Source organism: Pistacia vera, unplaced genomic scaffold, assembly GCF_008641045.1.
Source record: "Pistacia vera cultivar Batoury unplaced genomic scaffold, PisVer_v2 Contig1045, whole genome shotgun sequence".
Lineage (NCBI taxonomy): Eukaryota > Viridiplantae > Streptophyta > Magnoliopsida > Sapindales > Anacardiaceae > Pistacia > Pistacia vera.
Window position 1 is genome coordinate 610,424 of NW_022195077.1, and position 15,984 is coordinate 626,407.

A 15,984-nucleotide genomic window follows, 5' to 3' on the forward strand; every position below is an offset into this window, starting at 1 on the left:
TTGATTGGAGTTGATAGTCTCGGTATGGATGTCAGAGTTTTCTCTGGGGTAGAATTACGGACTCATCGCTTCCTTTCAAAGTCCAGGTAAGCAATTTATATTGCAATTGATAATATTGGATCAAAAGTACTTTTATTTCATAACGCCTGTAATGTTTTTCTTAAATAAGAATTTTCCAATGCTTTTTTTCACCCACATTCCTACCTCTAGCCCTCTAGTACCTATCAATATGTTAATTTGATTGTCTGAGATGATACCTTATGACATTATAACGGTGGAGTTTGTGTTTGCTTGCTCAAATGTTCTACTGGTGAAACAAATTTTGCTCTATTGTCCTATACATGTCGTGTTTGCAGAAGCATGTTGTATTATATTTTTTTTTTTCTAAATAAGCTTGCTGAATCATTCTGATAAGATCATCCTTTGCTTGACAACTTTTTGATAAAAGCTTTACGTACATTGCATTAATTGATTGTTAACAGTTACCCAACCCGTTTTTTGTAGGCGCATCTGAATTTGCTGCCGAAAGCAGCTCCAGCAACTCCTGTTTCCGCGTGCTCGCCGAAAGAAATTTAGAACTCAACAAGATATGCTGAAAGACCCATTTGTTTTTTAGTTTTCGTACAAGTACAAATAAAATTATTTCCGGAAGAACTTGGATCAAACCCATGATTTCCAACTATCGAGGGACATCTAAAATAAATGGGTTTCTATGTTAACATATCCCTGCTCTTTCATTCGAATGTAATAAATAAATACTGTATTCAATCCAAAACTTTATATTTATATTAGTAACTCTGTTCTGACTCTTTGAACACAGTAACATGATAGCTACCCTCAAACTGATCTGCAGAAAATGCTAAAATAATAACATAACTCTTAGATCCTTCTCTTGCTACAAATAATCGAGAACAGAATATATTTACCAGAAAATATGGTTGCGTTTGTTTTCTATTTATTCTATCCTATTCATATTCTATTTAAACTATATATTGTTTCAATATTTTCAAAATCTAATCTTATTCATTCATTCAAATATTTACTTTTAACCTTATAGGTTGTTAATTTGACTAAACACCTTCAATAATAAAAGTTTATAAATTAACAAAACACTCCCTTACCTATATTTGCCAGATTCTGATCACAACTGTCGGAAGGTGGTTGGAATTACTCGTAATGAAGCACTACCGGTTAGATTTGGCTGGTAGTGCGCCGATTAAGCATTTTACGATAAGATCCACTGTAGATTTAGTCGGAAAAGGCCAGATCTATGACCAAAGCTGGCTTTTTTTTGCCAGATTGACGCACGAACCGGCCAGATTCAATAGTTCTGGCTGGTCGTGCGCCATTCCGCAACTCCGACCACCTTTCGTGGTGGGTGGCCAGTTGCCGACATTTAATGGGTGGAAGAAGTGTTTTTGTTAATTTTCAATGTTTTATTGTAGGGGTGTTTAGCAAATTAACAAATGTAGGGGGTGTTTTATTAATTTTTAAATCTTATTATCGTAAATACAACCCAACTCAACTTTCTCAAAAATACAACTCAAATACTCTACCAAGCACACCATATATGATTGTTTTGCTTCTCTTTACTTGCCAGCTTCCGATCATGCCAATTTTTGCTTCTCTTCACTTCCAGCTTTTGATCATGTAATACTGAAACGATTTGGCGAACAATACTTTTGCTCATAAGAAGCTATCACTTATTTGTTAACCTAGAAAGAAAGAAGGAAAAAAAAAAAAAAAAAAAGGGAAGAAGAAGATCTATGTTAGAGAAATCAGCATGTTATACAATACATTTGTCATGAGTAGAATATCTAAATTACTTTTAATTCCTTTATGGTATTTCTAATGAATTCCCTAATTCTGTGTTTGGTTGAAGGTAATCCCCCTTACTGAGGTAATGCGACTTATATTACTTAGATTACCACGTTTGGTTGTCAAGTAATATAAGATTTTGGTAATATTTCAAATCAATAGTAATTACTATTGGTTATATGTTTTAATCTGATTACCTCTATCTTCTTAAGTATTTTAAAATTACTTGGTATCTTAATTTTGTTACATTTTACCCTTAACTATTAAATTTTTAATTAAGTTTTTGGACAATAAGACCCTTATATTAAAACAAATTGCAGGCTAACTAGGACCATCGTTGGCTGCTAACCACCATCGTTGGCCGCTGTCAGCCACTGCCGAGGTCGTCGAAATGGCGCACAACCAGTCGTGTGCCAATATTGTCTTTTCCGACTAGATCGATGGTTGAAAACCACCAAATCGCCATAATCTGGTTGGAAACGGCCATATCTATTCTGGTCGTAATGGTCATATCCATGGTGCCGTGTGCCAAAATAGATCTGGCCGTTACGGCTAGGTCCATGGCACACAATGGCCATAATCTGGCAGAAAACGACCATAAGAGATTTGGCCATTTCTGGCTAGATCCACGACCACCCTGGCCATTTTCACCTTGATCTGGTCGAAAGGACCATATTGATGCACGATTGGTTAGATTCGACTAGTCATACCCTGTTATGGTGATGTTTAGGTGCAGCATAGTGGTGGTCGTTGGTCAACAGTGGCTTGGTGTCACGTCGAGGGCTATCCTCTATCTCACCACTTCGGCTCAAGGGCTTTCTCTGCGTGCCAAACACGTCCAAGGTATTGTCCGCTATGGGTCCTTCTAGCCACGCCTCTTCGGGCCCTCACGGCTTTGCTTTGCTTCGTGGTATTTTTTTCACCTTGCGAACGCCTCCCTCATGACTTGAACCTTGGACTTATACCTTGGCCAAGTAACATGAGTACCATTGGGCCAATTAACCTAATGGCCCAGGTACCATGTTACTTGGCCAAGGTATAAGTACAAGGTTTAAGTCATGGGGGTGTTCGCAAGGTGGAAAAAAACACGAAGTGAAGCAAACGTGAGGGTCCGAAGGAGGCGTGGCCAAAGGACCCATAGCGGACGTACCTTGGATGTGTCTGACGCGTGGGGAAAGCCCTTGAGCCGAAGTGGCAAGATAGAGGATAGCCCCCGGTCGTAAAAAAAAAGGTGCAGTTTTATGTCACGACCGGGGCTATCCTCTATCTCGCCACCTTCGAGCTCAGGGCTTTCCTCACGCGTCGGACACGTCCAAGGTATTGTCTGCTATGGGTCCTTCTGGCCACGCCTCCTTCGGACCCTCACGACTTTGCTTTGCTTCTTGGTCCTTTTTCCACCTTGCAAACCCTCCCCCATGACTTGAACCTTGGACTTATACCTTGGCCAAGTAACATGAGTGCCATTGGGCTAATAGCCTGTAAAACCCCTCCCCAGTCAGGTACCCTCTGAATATCACTCAATGAGAATCCAGAGAATTCATGTCTTGAACGAGTTGTATTTAAATCTGTGCAAGAATAATAATAATGTCTAAAACATTTTTATAAGATGTACCAGGACAAAATTTGTACCTTTAAAAATAAAAATAAAAACTTAAATTCATTTGGGCATCAATCAATCAAAACATATTAATGCATTTTCATTCATATGGTAGAAGCTTCAAAAAGTGTTTAAAAACATTTGTCATTTACCTTTTTACATCAAGATAGACGTCAGATACAATAAATTATCTCCCCTCATGCAAAACCTTGCTGTCTCCAACATCCCTCGCTTCTTGATTGCTTGTAAAACATTCAACCATAAAGGGTGTGCTAATCACTCAGTAAGGATGATCCATTTAATACCAAGTATTTTATTTGACATTCATTCACACCATCATTCACATACCACACCTCTTTGCATCTAAGTATGGTTCATTTCCTTTACTAACTCATATACTTTTCATCATCTTCCTATAGTCTATAAAACATTAGTGTACACATACAATAAGTATGTAAACATAGTGCACACACTCACATGTCATGAACTAACATCTAATCCATCTAACATGAGTACAAATAATCTAATGATGTAAATAACATCATAACTCATGTAATGCAACTAAATGCATATGAATCATTTAACGTCTATCCGATCAGACTTTTCTTAGCATCTTAAGCCTTCATATCATCTAGCCTCAATTTCATCTAGAGCTCATATCATCGGGAGGCATGTTATGTGTATTTAGCATCTAAAGCATATATTCATCTTTCCTCTCATTTAGCCTCATTTTCTAGAGCTCATATCATCGGGAGGCATGCTTACGCGTTTGTACATCTAAAGCGTATGTTAATCTTTCCTCCATTGGATACGAGGTAAGCTTATGCGTTAATTAGCATCTAAACATATATTCATCTTTCCTCTCATCTTGCATCAAATTCATCTAGAGCTCATATCATGAGGGTGTGCTTACGCTTTATTTAGCACTAAAGCATATATTCTCTTTTCTCTCATCTAGCCTCAATTCACTAGAAATCATATAATTGAAAGGCGTGCTTATGCATTATTTAGCAACTAAAACATATATTCATCTTCCTCTCATCTAGCCTCAATTCATCTAGAGCTCATATCATTGAAAGCGTGCTTATGCATTATTTAGCAACTAAAACATATATTCATCTTTTCTTAACCGTATATGAGGATATGCTTATGCATTTTCCAGCCTATCTATATGCATCTCTACACTTTTATGGCATGTAAATACATGTTTTAGTGAGCTTAATACTTTTGATTCATCTATGGATATCAATCCATTTACATTACCTCTGCTCACATTCATCATCTTAACACTATATTACATTGCATCTTCATGCCATTTCATAACAATAATCATGCATTCGCATCCAGACTATGTTAATTCGTTCAAGATCATCTAACTAATGGGTAAACATTAGTACATGGCTTAATTACAACAATACATTAATAATCAATTAATAATCATAAGAATTGATCATGTTAAATCTTAAACTTTAAGAAGTTTATTCGTCAGGCCATATTCCATCCATTTCTAAAAGAATTGGCTCTTGCAATAAACATAAAGTTATAGGTCTATGTCTTAACTTTATAATGCTTCAAGAATTATCTCATTTCGATTTTTATAACTCAAGTTATGGTTGAAATACTGAAGCATGTTTAACATAACCCCTAAAATTGCCAAATCCGAATTTTTCATATTAAACCATGCCATATCAACTTCTATTGACAATTAACAAATATGTCAACTTATGGATTAATTAAAGCTCCCCTTAATAGTCTTTAACATCTTAAAGGAAGTGTCAAACCTCATTCCCATGATCATCTATCATTGCTATAACGTTGTAAGTTAATGCAAACAACACATCAATACTTCTAATAGCAACCATTCAACACCATGTGGCCTCCAATACTACAAGTTTTGCCACAACCAACATCAATACTTCATTTTCTTCAATTAAAACATAACAACTCATAAAACATAAGTGACAATAACTTCATGTATAATGAATTCAAGGTAATAAATAACATTAATGAGTTCAACTACACTTGCCATCAACTAATTCTATGCCTTAAAGCCTTAATTTAAGGTTTCATTAAAATCGACAAACCCTAGCATAATTCCTAAAGTCATGGGAGGTTCTTCCTCACCTTTTTAAAGAATTTCCCCACCAAATCCTTTGCCTTTATCTTCTTTTATACCTTATTTCTACATATATAACATTATACCTTAACATCTACCTCAAATCTCCAAATCACATCAAAACTAGGGTTTTTATTCCTTACCTTAAACCCTTCAATTTGAAGATCCAAGGCTTCCATCTTGTTCTCCTTGAAAAATTATGCAAAATTACTTTAAAACTTAGAGAGAGAAAGCTTGTTTCATGGAAGATTTGAGAGAAAATGGAAGAAAAGTTAAAGAAATGATATCTCCCTTGGCTTGAACGAATTTCCTCTCATTTATAAGAAAATATTTGATTAATTTTCCAAAATTATGCTATTAGCCCAATTATTTTAATTGTATAACTCATAAGTCTTTAATTCTTCATATAAGAATATTTTGGTCATTTGGCACTAAACATAATTATTACTTAATTAATGCCATTAAATGCAATTAAGCCTACTCATCATTGACTTTTGCAATGCTTATCCATAGGAAAAATGACTATTTTTCCCCTAATACCCTTTTATGGATAACTGATTCATACCGTTCCAAATAAATTGACTATTTTGCCATTTGTTAGATTTTATGCTTTTTAACATAAAATTAACATCTAAAGGAATATTTTGAGTTGGGAACATACCTTTGATATCTTGGATATTACACTTGGGGTGGGTAGGGGTGATTTTGTTAGAAATTAAACTTTTATATGGCTAGGGTATTTTAGCAAAATCTCAAATGTAGGGGGTTAAAAGAAATAATTCAAAAAATAATAATTAAAATACTATTATATTAACATTTAAACAGGAGGTCAATTTAGTAATCTATATAACATACCCACCAATTTATTTCTCCCAACCAAATATATCAATATAACATACCCACCAATTTATTCCAACCTAACCAAATACATTTCCCTAAATATTCTTAATAATTTTCAAGGTAATATATATTTCCATTAATATAACATTCATAATAATACAACATTTCCTGAATCAAACGCACCCTTTAGAAACATGAATTTAATTCAACTGTGCTAAGTAGAGCTTTGAATTATCTTTATTGATAATAATTGGTTCAATGTTTTGAAACCCAGCTCGGACTGAGAATGTAGCCTCAACCAGTCTAGGTTGAGCATAAACTTGACCTGTGTATTTAATCCATTGTGACCTGGGGTTAGACTGGTGTAACAGCATCGACACGTTGGTTCGACCGGCCTGAGGCCCAAACCGAGTCACTTATTTCACAAACCTTGTTTACGTTTTTTTGAACCCTAGAACCTAAATCCCAAATTCGACCAATTTCATTCCTATTGCGCAAAATCTTCTTCAGCCTTCATTCTCTTGGAGTCTCCACTGTGAAAAATCGATCGAATCACTGGTTTCATTTTGTAGCTTTTATTTAGTTGAAGCTTTTATTCTATAGCCTTCGTTGTCTCCTGTGCAATCTTTTGCAACCTTCATTCTACCATGAGTCCCCGTTTGGCAAACTTGAGATTAAATTAGTTGGTTCAAATGCTGGGAAATGATTTACTGGTTTTTGCTCATTTCTTTGGTTCTTTGATATGGCTTTTTTGAATTTTGCCTTTTATTTTTCCTATGCTTTGTTCGGCCAAACTTTGTTGTAGATTAATTGGAGTTAGAGCATGGTTTTGGAAGCAAAACACATAATGTAATCTAAATCTTCACATGTTCCCTCTCTTGGTTGTCATTTGATTATTAGGTGTAGGAAAATGACTTGCTGATGTTATTGTCTGCAGAATACTGGATCTTGGAAGATGACTAAGCCTAACACTCTTCAGATTCTTTACTAGCATCTATCATTTTTTCAGGAAAAATATAATCATCCAAAAGAACCCTTTTGCTTGGAGGAGTTTTGAGAAACAGAAATGAAAAGAATCAACTCTTTCTCTTACAAAATTAAAAATATTAAAAGATTTGAATCAGTTGACAATTGCAACAGGTAGAGCACTAATTGCTTTTCCTAGTGCTTGCCAACTTGTGTGGGTTGTTGATTTATAATTGGGTGTTAGCTCCAATACTGATTGAAAGAGGCATGAGTTATCTAAATTACTTTCAATTCCTTTATGATAATTTCTAATGAATTCTTTTAAAAACATAATTTTGATTCACCCGTGTTTCAAGCAGAATTTCGTATTATCTTTATTGATAATAGGAAAAGTATCTATTGTCATTCTTGGTTTTCCCATGATGAATGATGTCTTTTATGTTAAAGGCTTGAAAGCAAATCTTATTAGTATTAGTAAGATTTGTGACAAAGATTTTGTTATTCAATTTTCAAAAACCAAGTGTGAAGTCCTGAATAATGAGGGAGTTGCTTTGTTAGAAGGGAAGAGATCTAATGATAATTGTTATTTGCTATCTAATCATGTTTCATGTATTAGTGCAAAAAATAATAGTGTAGAATTGTGTCACAAGAAACTTGGACATATGAACTTCAAGGATTTGATCAAGTTTTCCAAGAAAGAAGCCATTAGGGGTTTGCCCCAGTTAGAATTACCCAAAGGTAATGTTTTTGGTCCATGCCAACAAGGTAAGCAAACAAAAAACTCACACAAATCCTTGTCTTATCTTAATACTTCTTGTGTGTTGGAGTTGCTCCACATGGACTTAATGGGTCTAATGCAAATTGAGAGTATTAGAGGAAAAAAGATATGTGTATGTGTGTGTCGATGACTTCTCCAGATTTACTAGGGGTATTTTTTCGAAAGAAAAATATGATTCTTTTAATGCTTTCCAAAACTTGGTTAAAAAAGTGCAAGTTGAGAAGAATTCCATGGTGAAAAACTTGTGAGAATAAGAAGTGACCATGGTAAGGAGTTTGAAAACTCTAATTTGGCTAAGTTTTGTGATATGCAGGGAATCTCACATGAAGCTCGATTGAATGTGCCAACACCATCAACTGGAGCTCAATTGGGGGAAGAACCAGATTCTAATCTTTCTTCAGTATTTGAAGGAATTGAGCTTACTGTTGATCCTACTGATCAAACTCTCCAGAGAAAGGATTCAAACAAGAAAAGTCCTCCCTTTTGGATAAAGAAAGCACTCTATGGGTTGAAACAAACCCCACGAGCATGGTATGAGAGACTTACCACCTTGCTTCTTGAACGCAACTACAAGAGAGGGAATGCTGATAAAACCTTGTTCATTAACATTTCAATGGTGAAGTTTTATATGCTGTAGATGACATTGTTTTCGGGTTAATTTCATGGACACAGTTATAAGAGTTTATTTGCTTAATGAAAAATGAATTTCAAATGAGCATGGTAGGGGAGCTTAGGGCTGCAAATTAAACAACTTAAGAATGGAATGTTTGTCTCACAAACTAAATATGCCAAAAACATGCTGAGAAGGTTTAGTCTTGATAATGTAAAACATGCCTAGACTTCCATGAGTTCTACACTTAGATTGTCCAAGAATGAACATGGGAAAAAGGTAGACAATACCTTGTATAGGAGTATGATTAGGAGCCTTTTGTATTTAATGGCAAGCAAACCTGACATTTGTTTCAATGTTCATATATGTGCAAGATATCAAGCGAACCCCACTAAGCTCCATATGAATGCAGTGAAAAGAATTATGAAGTACATTTCAGGTACATGTGATTATGGGTTGTGGTTTTCATATGATTGTAATACTACTCTCGTTGGCTTCAGTGATGTAGATTGGGCAAGAAGCATTGATGATAGGAAAAGCACCTCTAGAGGGTGTTTCTATCTTAAAAACAATCTGATCACTTGGTATAGCAAGAAGCAAAAGTCCATTTCTTTGTCCACTGCCAAAGCTGAATACATTCCTACTAGAAGCTGTTGTACTCAGGTGATGTGATTAAGACAAATGTTGTGTGATTATGACATTCCTCAAGATTGTGTTACCATTTTTCTTGACAACACTAGTGCGATAATTATTTCCAAAAATCCTATTTAGAACTCACGCATACAAAGCTTATAGATATCAGACACCATTTCATTAGAGATCTAGTTGAGGACAAAATCATTACACTTTCACATGTGAACACTAACAACTAACATATCTTTTCATAAAAGCCTTAGACTTGCAATATGGCAGCGCAATCTTAGCGCCCATTGACAAAAAAGGTTTCAAGCTTCAACTCAAGCAACGATTTATAAGAAGCACACCACCTTTCTTCTTTGCTCAAGTATGATCTTCATTCTGGAAATGCAACTTGTAGAATCAGCTTGCACTCTGTTAATACAACTTTCCGAGCAACTTGCATTCAGTTAAAGCAACTTGTTAACCAACTTGCATTATGTTAATGCAAGTTGCATGCAGTCAATGCAACTTGTTAACCAACTTGCATGTAGTAGAGAGAGCATGATCTTCCTGTTATGATCGAATGGTGAAGAATGAATAGCCTTTGTGTTTGTTTTGTATTAGAATGAACGGTGTAGATATAAGTTGACAAGAATTTGTACTCTACCTTTGGGTATATAAGTCATAATAGTGCCACTGTAGCAAATATTCAAAACGAAGAAATAAAAACAAATTTTTCCAGATTTTTTCTGCTCTGTTTTCTTTTTTCTTTCTCATGGTATCAGAGCTGTTGACATACATCAATAGCAGATCGTAAAACACCTCTCACCTCCGTCCTTAACATAGAAGGAAAGGTAATGAATTCGGCTTCCATCTCAACACTAAACAACACTCTACCTACCATCACTGTGAAGTTAGGATAACAAAACTATGCTTACTGGAAGTCACAAGTTCTTCCTGCCCTGAAAGCTTATGAGCTAGAAGGCTTTGTTACAGGTGATAAACCTTGTCCTCCTACCTTTACTATCTTTGAAACTGATGAATCAAAACAGGTTGTTAATCAAGAACAGTTAGTATGGAAAATGATTGATCAATTGTTATTTAGCTGGTTCATATCTACCATTTCAGAAAATATGTTCAGGCATGTTGCTAATTGTGAAACAACATTTGATATATGGCACACATTACAAATGCATTTTCTAACAAATTCTAAGGCTAGGATCTTACACTTAAGGAATCAATTACAAACAACCAGGAAAGATAGCTCTAGCATAAATGATTATGTGCTTAGAATGAAAGAAATTGCTGATTCTTTGACCACCAGTGGTGTGGTTGTAACTAAAGAAGAGTTGCTTTTATACATTCTTGATGCACTTGGAACTGAATATGATGCAATGGTAGCCACTTTAACTGCTAGGAGTAGTGAAGTATTATTACAGGAAGCACAATTCCTGTTACATAAACATGAAATGAGACTGGAGAAACAACACTTTGCCTATTTAGGCTTTCATGAAGCCGCTGCCTTCTTGGCAAACAAACAGCCTTCATCATGGCAGCAAAGTTGTTTACATTCTTGTTTATGTCGACGATATCTTACTAACGGGAAATGACAATTCGTTAATTCAACAAGTAATCACCAACTTGGATAGCACATTTGGTCTCAAAATTCTTGGCCCTATTAACTATTTTCTTGGTATTTCAGTAGTTCATATTAGTCATGGAATGCTTCTTAATCAGAGCAAGTACACTCAAGAAATTCTACTTAAATATGGCATGATTAATTGCAATCCTTGCTCTACTCCGATGATTCTTGGGTCCAAACTTAGCCTTGATGATAGTCCTCTATTTGAACACCCATCTATTTATAGAAGTCTTAATGAGGCCTTACAGTACCTCACCATGACTAGACCTGATCTCTCTTTTGCGGTAAACAAACTGAGTCAATTCCTCAAAGCTCCAACTTTTAACCACTGGCAGGCTTGCAAACATGTTCTTTGCTATGTTAAAGGGACCTTACACCATGGTCTAACCTTGAGTAAAGGTTCCAGTTTACAGCTTGAAGGTATGCCGATGTTGATTGGGCTAGTAGCCCATATGATCGTAAATCTACTAGTGGCTATTGTATCTTCCTTGGCTCCAACTTGATTCAATGGTGCTAAAAAAAAAAAGCAGGTGGTTGCCTTATCCTCCACTGAGGCAAAATACTGTGCCTTGGCACATGCTTCTACTGAGATCGCTTGGCTTCAGAACTTATTTTAGGAGCTCTATGTCTCTATTCCAGGCCTTCCTGTTCTTTGGTGTGACAACACAAGTGCTAGAGCTCTTGCTTCAAATCCCTTTTTCCATGCTCGCACCAAGCACATTGAAATTGATGTGCACTTTGTACGCGAAATGGTCTAAGCTAAATGCTTAGTTGTCCAGTATGCTGCTTCCACCTTTCAAGTTGTTGATATCCTTACCAAACCTCTCTCCAGCTCTCGCTTTCACACTCTTCACGATCAGCTTCGTCTCTCTGTCTCTCCCGAATTTGAGCTTGAGGGATGAACTAACTATCCTAAGCAAGCTTCAAATTCGAACTCAGTGTTAGAGTCAAAATCAGCTGAGAAAGAAACAGACAGAACAGAAAGAGGTTGACAAAAATAAGCTAAACTGAGCTAAGATTGTGCTTAAGGGACAATGTTGAAAAAAAAAAAAAAATTTATTTTTTCGTTGCTGAGTTTAGCTTGAGGGACGATATTGGCAGAAAAGGTTTCAAGCTTCAACTCAAGCAACGGTTTATAAGAAGCACACCACCTTTCTTCTTTGCTCAAGTATGATCTTCATAACTCTAGAAATGCAACTTGTAGAATCAACTTGCACTCTGTTAATACAACTTGCCAAGCAACTTGCTTTTAGTTAAAGCAACTTGTTAACCAACTTGCATTCTATTAATGCAAGTTGCTGAGCAACTTGCATGCAGTTAATGCAACTTGTTAACCAACTTGCATGCAACAGAGAGAGCATGATCTTCCTGTTATGATCGAATGGTGAAGAATGAATAGCCTTTATGTTTGTTTTGTATTAGAATGAACCATGTAGATATAAGTTGACAAGAATTTGTACTCTACCTTCAGGTATATAAGTCATAATAGTGCCACTGTAGCAAATATTGAAAACGATGAAATAAAAACAACAATTTCCAGATTTTTTTTTGCTTTGTTTTCTTTTTTCTTTCTCACCAATCACAGAAATATTGGAGTTGCAATTTGAATTTGATTGCAATTCCGATATTCTCTCTCTTTCCTTAATCTCAAACTTGTATTTATGAGAAGGAGGTTAGCAATTTGTTCTAAGTATTACATTATATTTCTCTTGTAAGCTCTCCAACGCAATAAGAGAATAGTGGACGTAAGTTTAAGTTCTAACTTGCCGAACCATTTTAAAATTGTTTGTGTTCTTAACATTACTGCACTTTCATATTATCATTGCTGATTTTTATTAATCACACACATCGGTTCCAATTCCTTCATGGTCAATCGGATCACTCTGGTCGTTGCAAATTTCATATCAACAGTATCCCTTATCAAAAGTAAACTTTTGTAAATAAAATATAAAAGAGATACTTCTGGTAACGCCCTATAAGAAATATGATTTTTTTTTTTTTTTTTTTTATCATAGATCAAAAGATTACATTTTAATAATACCATTGTTTATTATTGAGCTCACTATCCAATAATACATCAAATAAATGTGATAACATTGTTTATTATTGAGGTCACTATCCAATAATGGATCAAAGAAATGTAATAACACTGTTTATTATCGAGCTCACTATCCAATAATAGATCGAAGAAAAACGTGAACTTATTATAATTCCATTATTTATAAATAATATTTTTATGAGCACCTATTCTAAATTCGCTAGTTTTATTCAATTTAATGCTGCCAGATGTAAGTTTATTTTCAGAAAACGATCATGACTCAAAGCTTCTAAATAACTTAAATAGGTATGGAAATCAGGCTAAAGAGATCATGACTCAGGACAGCCTCAGCTGCTTGATTAAAATTAGAGTTAATAGAATATAAGTGAAAAAAAAAAAAAAGAAAAAAAAAGAAAGAAAAACTGAATGAGGTCAGGAAATAGAAGATCATGATCCATTAATGACTCAGGACAGCCTCAGCTGCTTAGCTAAAATTAGATTTAATAGAAGACAAGGAAAGGAAAAAAAAATTCTGAAAGAGGTATGCAATGCCATTAAAATTTTAAAAAATATAGTCAAACATTTAATGAAAGAGGTAGTGAGTTTCGGACATGGAGGTGCAGCCAACTTAGTTGGAATCATGCAGTAAAAAATTCAAAGCACAGCTAGCTGCTTCCTGGTTGCTTGATAAATTTATAATTTAGACCCCTTTTTTAAGCGTATTGTTAATATATGAGTTGAAGGAATTAAAAGTCATCATTAATTCTTTATTATTTTAAGTTTATAACTTAATTTTACAAAATTAAATATTTAGATCGTGGAAGCTGACGATGACTCACCCTGCCATAACCGTGGTGAGACTGGAGGAAAGAAAAAAAAATACTTTATTAGTTTAACTTTTAATTTTATAAATCGGTATAACTTAGTTTACAAAAATAAAATATCTCTAAAAAGATTAAATAATTTTAAATTTTTAGCTTCTAAAATTATTTTTGTTAAAAAAAAGAGCAACATATAATTCATAGAGAAAAGAAAAAAATATGTCATTGTTAAAAAGAAATTATATACATGTAGCTATTTTTTCCCTTTTCAGAAAGTCATAAGCCTAATTAAACTTCTTATTTTAAAAGGAAATATTACGTATTCTTTTATTTCATTATTTTGCTTGTTCCCACAACTAAAACAGTATAATATTGTGGCGAGCGAGGCATGTGAATTTTGTATCTCGAGTCCAACTTTCAGCAATTTTACTCTCTGTTTGCTTTGCTCTCACACTCGTATTCTTCTCTTCAATCCAAAACCATGGCCGAACTTTTGCTCTCTGCAATCCTTCCTGTGTTGTTTAAAAAACTTGCGTCCCCTGAGTTATTCAATTACTACGCTAGTAAAGGATGGGTGAATTCCGAGCTGAAAATGTGGGAAAAGAAGTTGAAGAAAATTGAGGCGGTTCTCTGCTCTGCAGAAGAGAAGCAACTGATGAACCAGGCTGTGAAAATGTGGCTGGACGATCTTCAAGACTTGGCTTATGATGTGGAGGACTTACTGGAAGAGTTTGCCTTTGAAGCTGCACGGCACAGCTCCAATCCTATTTTCAAGAATTTCACTCCAGTTGCTATTAAGTTCGATTTGAACCTGCGATCCAGGATAAAAGATATTAATAGGCGGTTCGAAGTTCTCTATAATGAAAGAGCTCAACTTGGATTAATGCAGGAGAACTTTGGAGGTATATCAAGTACCGCGCTTCCTGCTCAGCAAGGACTTGATCCAAGACCACCAAGCTCTAGTCTGCCAACTGAACCCGCTATTTACGGGAGAGATGAAGACATAAAGGAAATCCTTAAGATGTTGTTAAGTGATAAACCAGGTGATTCTAACTTTGCCGTGATAGCTATCGTGGGCATGGGAGGACCTGGAAAAACTACGCTTGCTCGAGAAGTGTATAACGACAAGACACTGGAACATCTCAAGTTTGAGAAGAAAGTATGGGTTTCTGTTTCACACAATTTTGATGTTTTGAGCATCTCAAAGTCAATTCTGGAGTCAATAAGACCTACATCTAGCAATCTGAATACTTTAAATGAAGTGCTAGATAAACTGAAAGAGGAAATACATGGAAGAAAATTCTTGCTAGTCTTAGATGATGTCTGGAATGAGAATTACAGCTTATGGGAAACCCTGAAGTCTCCATTCAAGGATGGTGCAACGGGAAGCAAGATGATTGTTACTACTCGCAATAAAAGAGTACCATCAATAATGGGATCCTCTGAACCTCATGATTTAATGCCTATATCAGATGAAGATTGTTGGAGCTTGTTTTTGAAGCATGCACCATTGAGTAGTATGGACAATATTGATGCTCTCAGAATAACCAGTTTATTTTGTGAGAGAGTTGTTAAAAACTGTGGAGGCTTGCCCTTGGTGGCAAGGACTCTAGGCAGCCTTCTACGTCATGAGCCGAGAGTTGGTGCATTGGAAAATATATTAAATAACAAAATATGGGATTCACCTGATCCAAGTACCGTTCTTCCTGTGTTACGATTAAGCTACCATCATCTTCCTTCACATTTGAAAAGGTGTTTCGCTTATTGTGCAATTTTTCCCAAGGATTATGAATTTGAGGAGAAGGAACTTGGCCTTTTGTGGATGGAAGAAGGTATTATTCACCAATCAACTAAGCAAATGGATTTGGCTGGTGAGTAATTTCGTCATTTATATTCAAGGTCTTTTTTACAACAATCGAGTAGCAATAATTCTAAGTAGTAATGCATGACCAAGTCCATGATCTAGCTCAGTTAGTTTTTGGAGAAATTTGTTATAGATTGGAGGAAGCCAATACTCAGCAACGAAAAAACTTCGAAAGGACTCGCCGTTTTTCTTATATTTCTAATTATTTAAATGGAAGAGATAAATTCAAAGACTTGCATAAATTTAAAAGTTTAAGAACATTCTTGCCAATTTTCA

General features: G+C 35.3%; 1 protein-coding gene across 1 annotated transcript; it reads left to right on the forward strand.

Moving 5' to 3' along the window:
- The first annotated feature begins 14,325 nt into the window (after positions 1-14,325).
- LOC116127202 (putative disease resistance RPP13-like protein 1) lies at positions 14,326-15,723 on the forward strand. The gene has a single exon (XM_031412857.1). The coding sequence runs from the start codon at positions 14,326-14,328 to the stop codon at positions 15,721-15,723; it is 1,398 nt and encodes a 465-aa protein (XP_031268717.1).
- Positions 15,724-15,984: the final 261 nt, after the last annotated feature.

Coding starts and splice junctions, on each gene's coding strand:
- LOC116127202 (XM_031412857.1), top strand. CDS start 14,326: ATGGCCGAACTTTTGCTCTCTGCAATCCTTCCTGTGTTGTTTAAAAAA.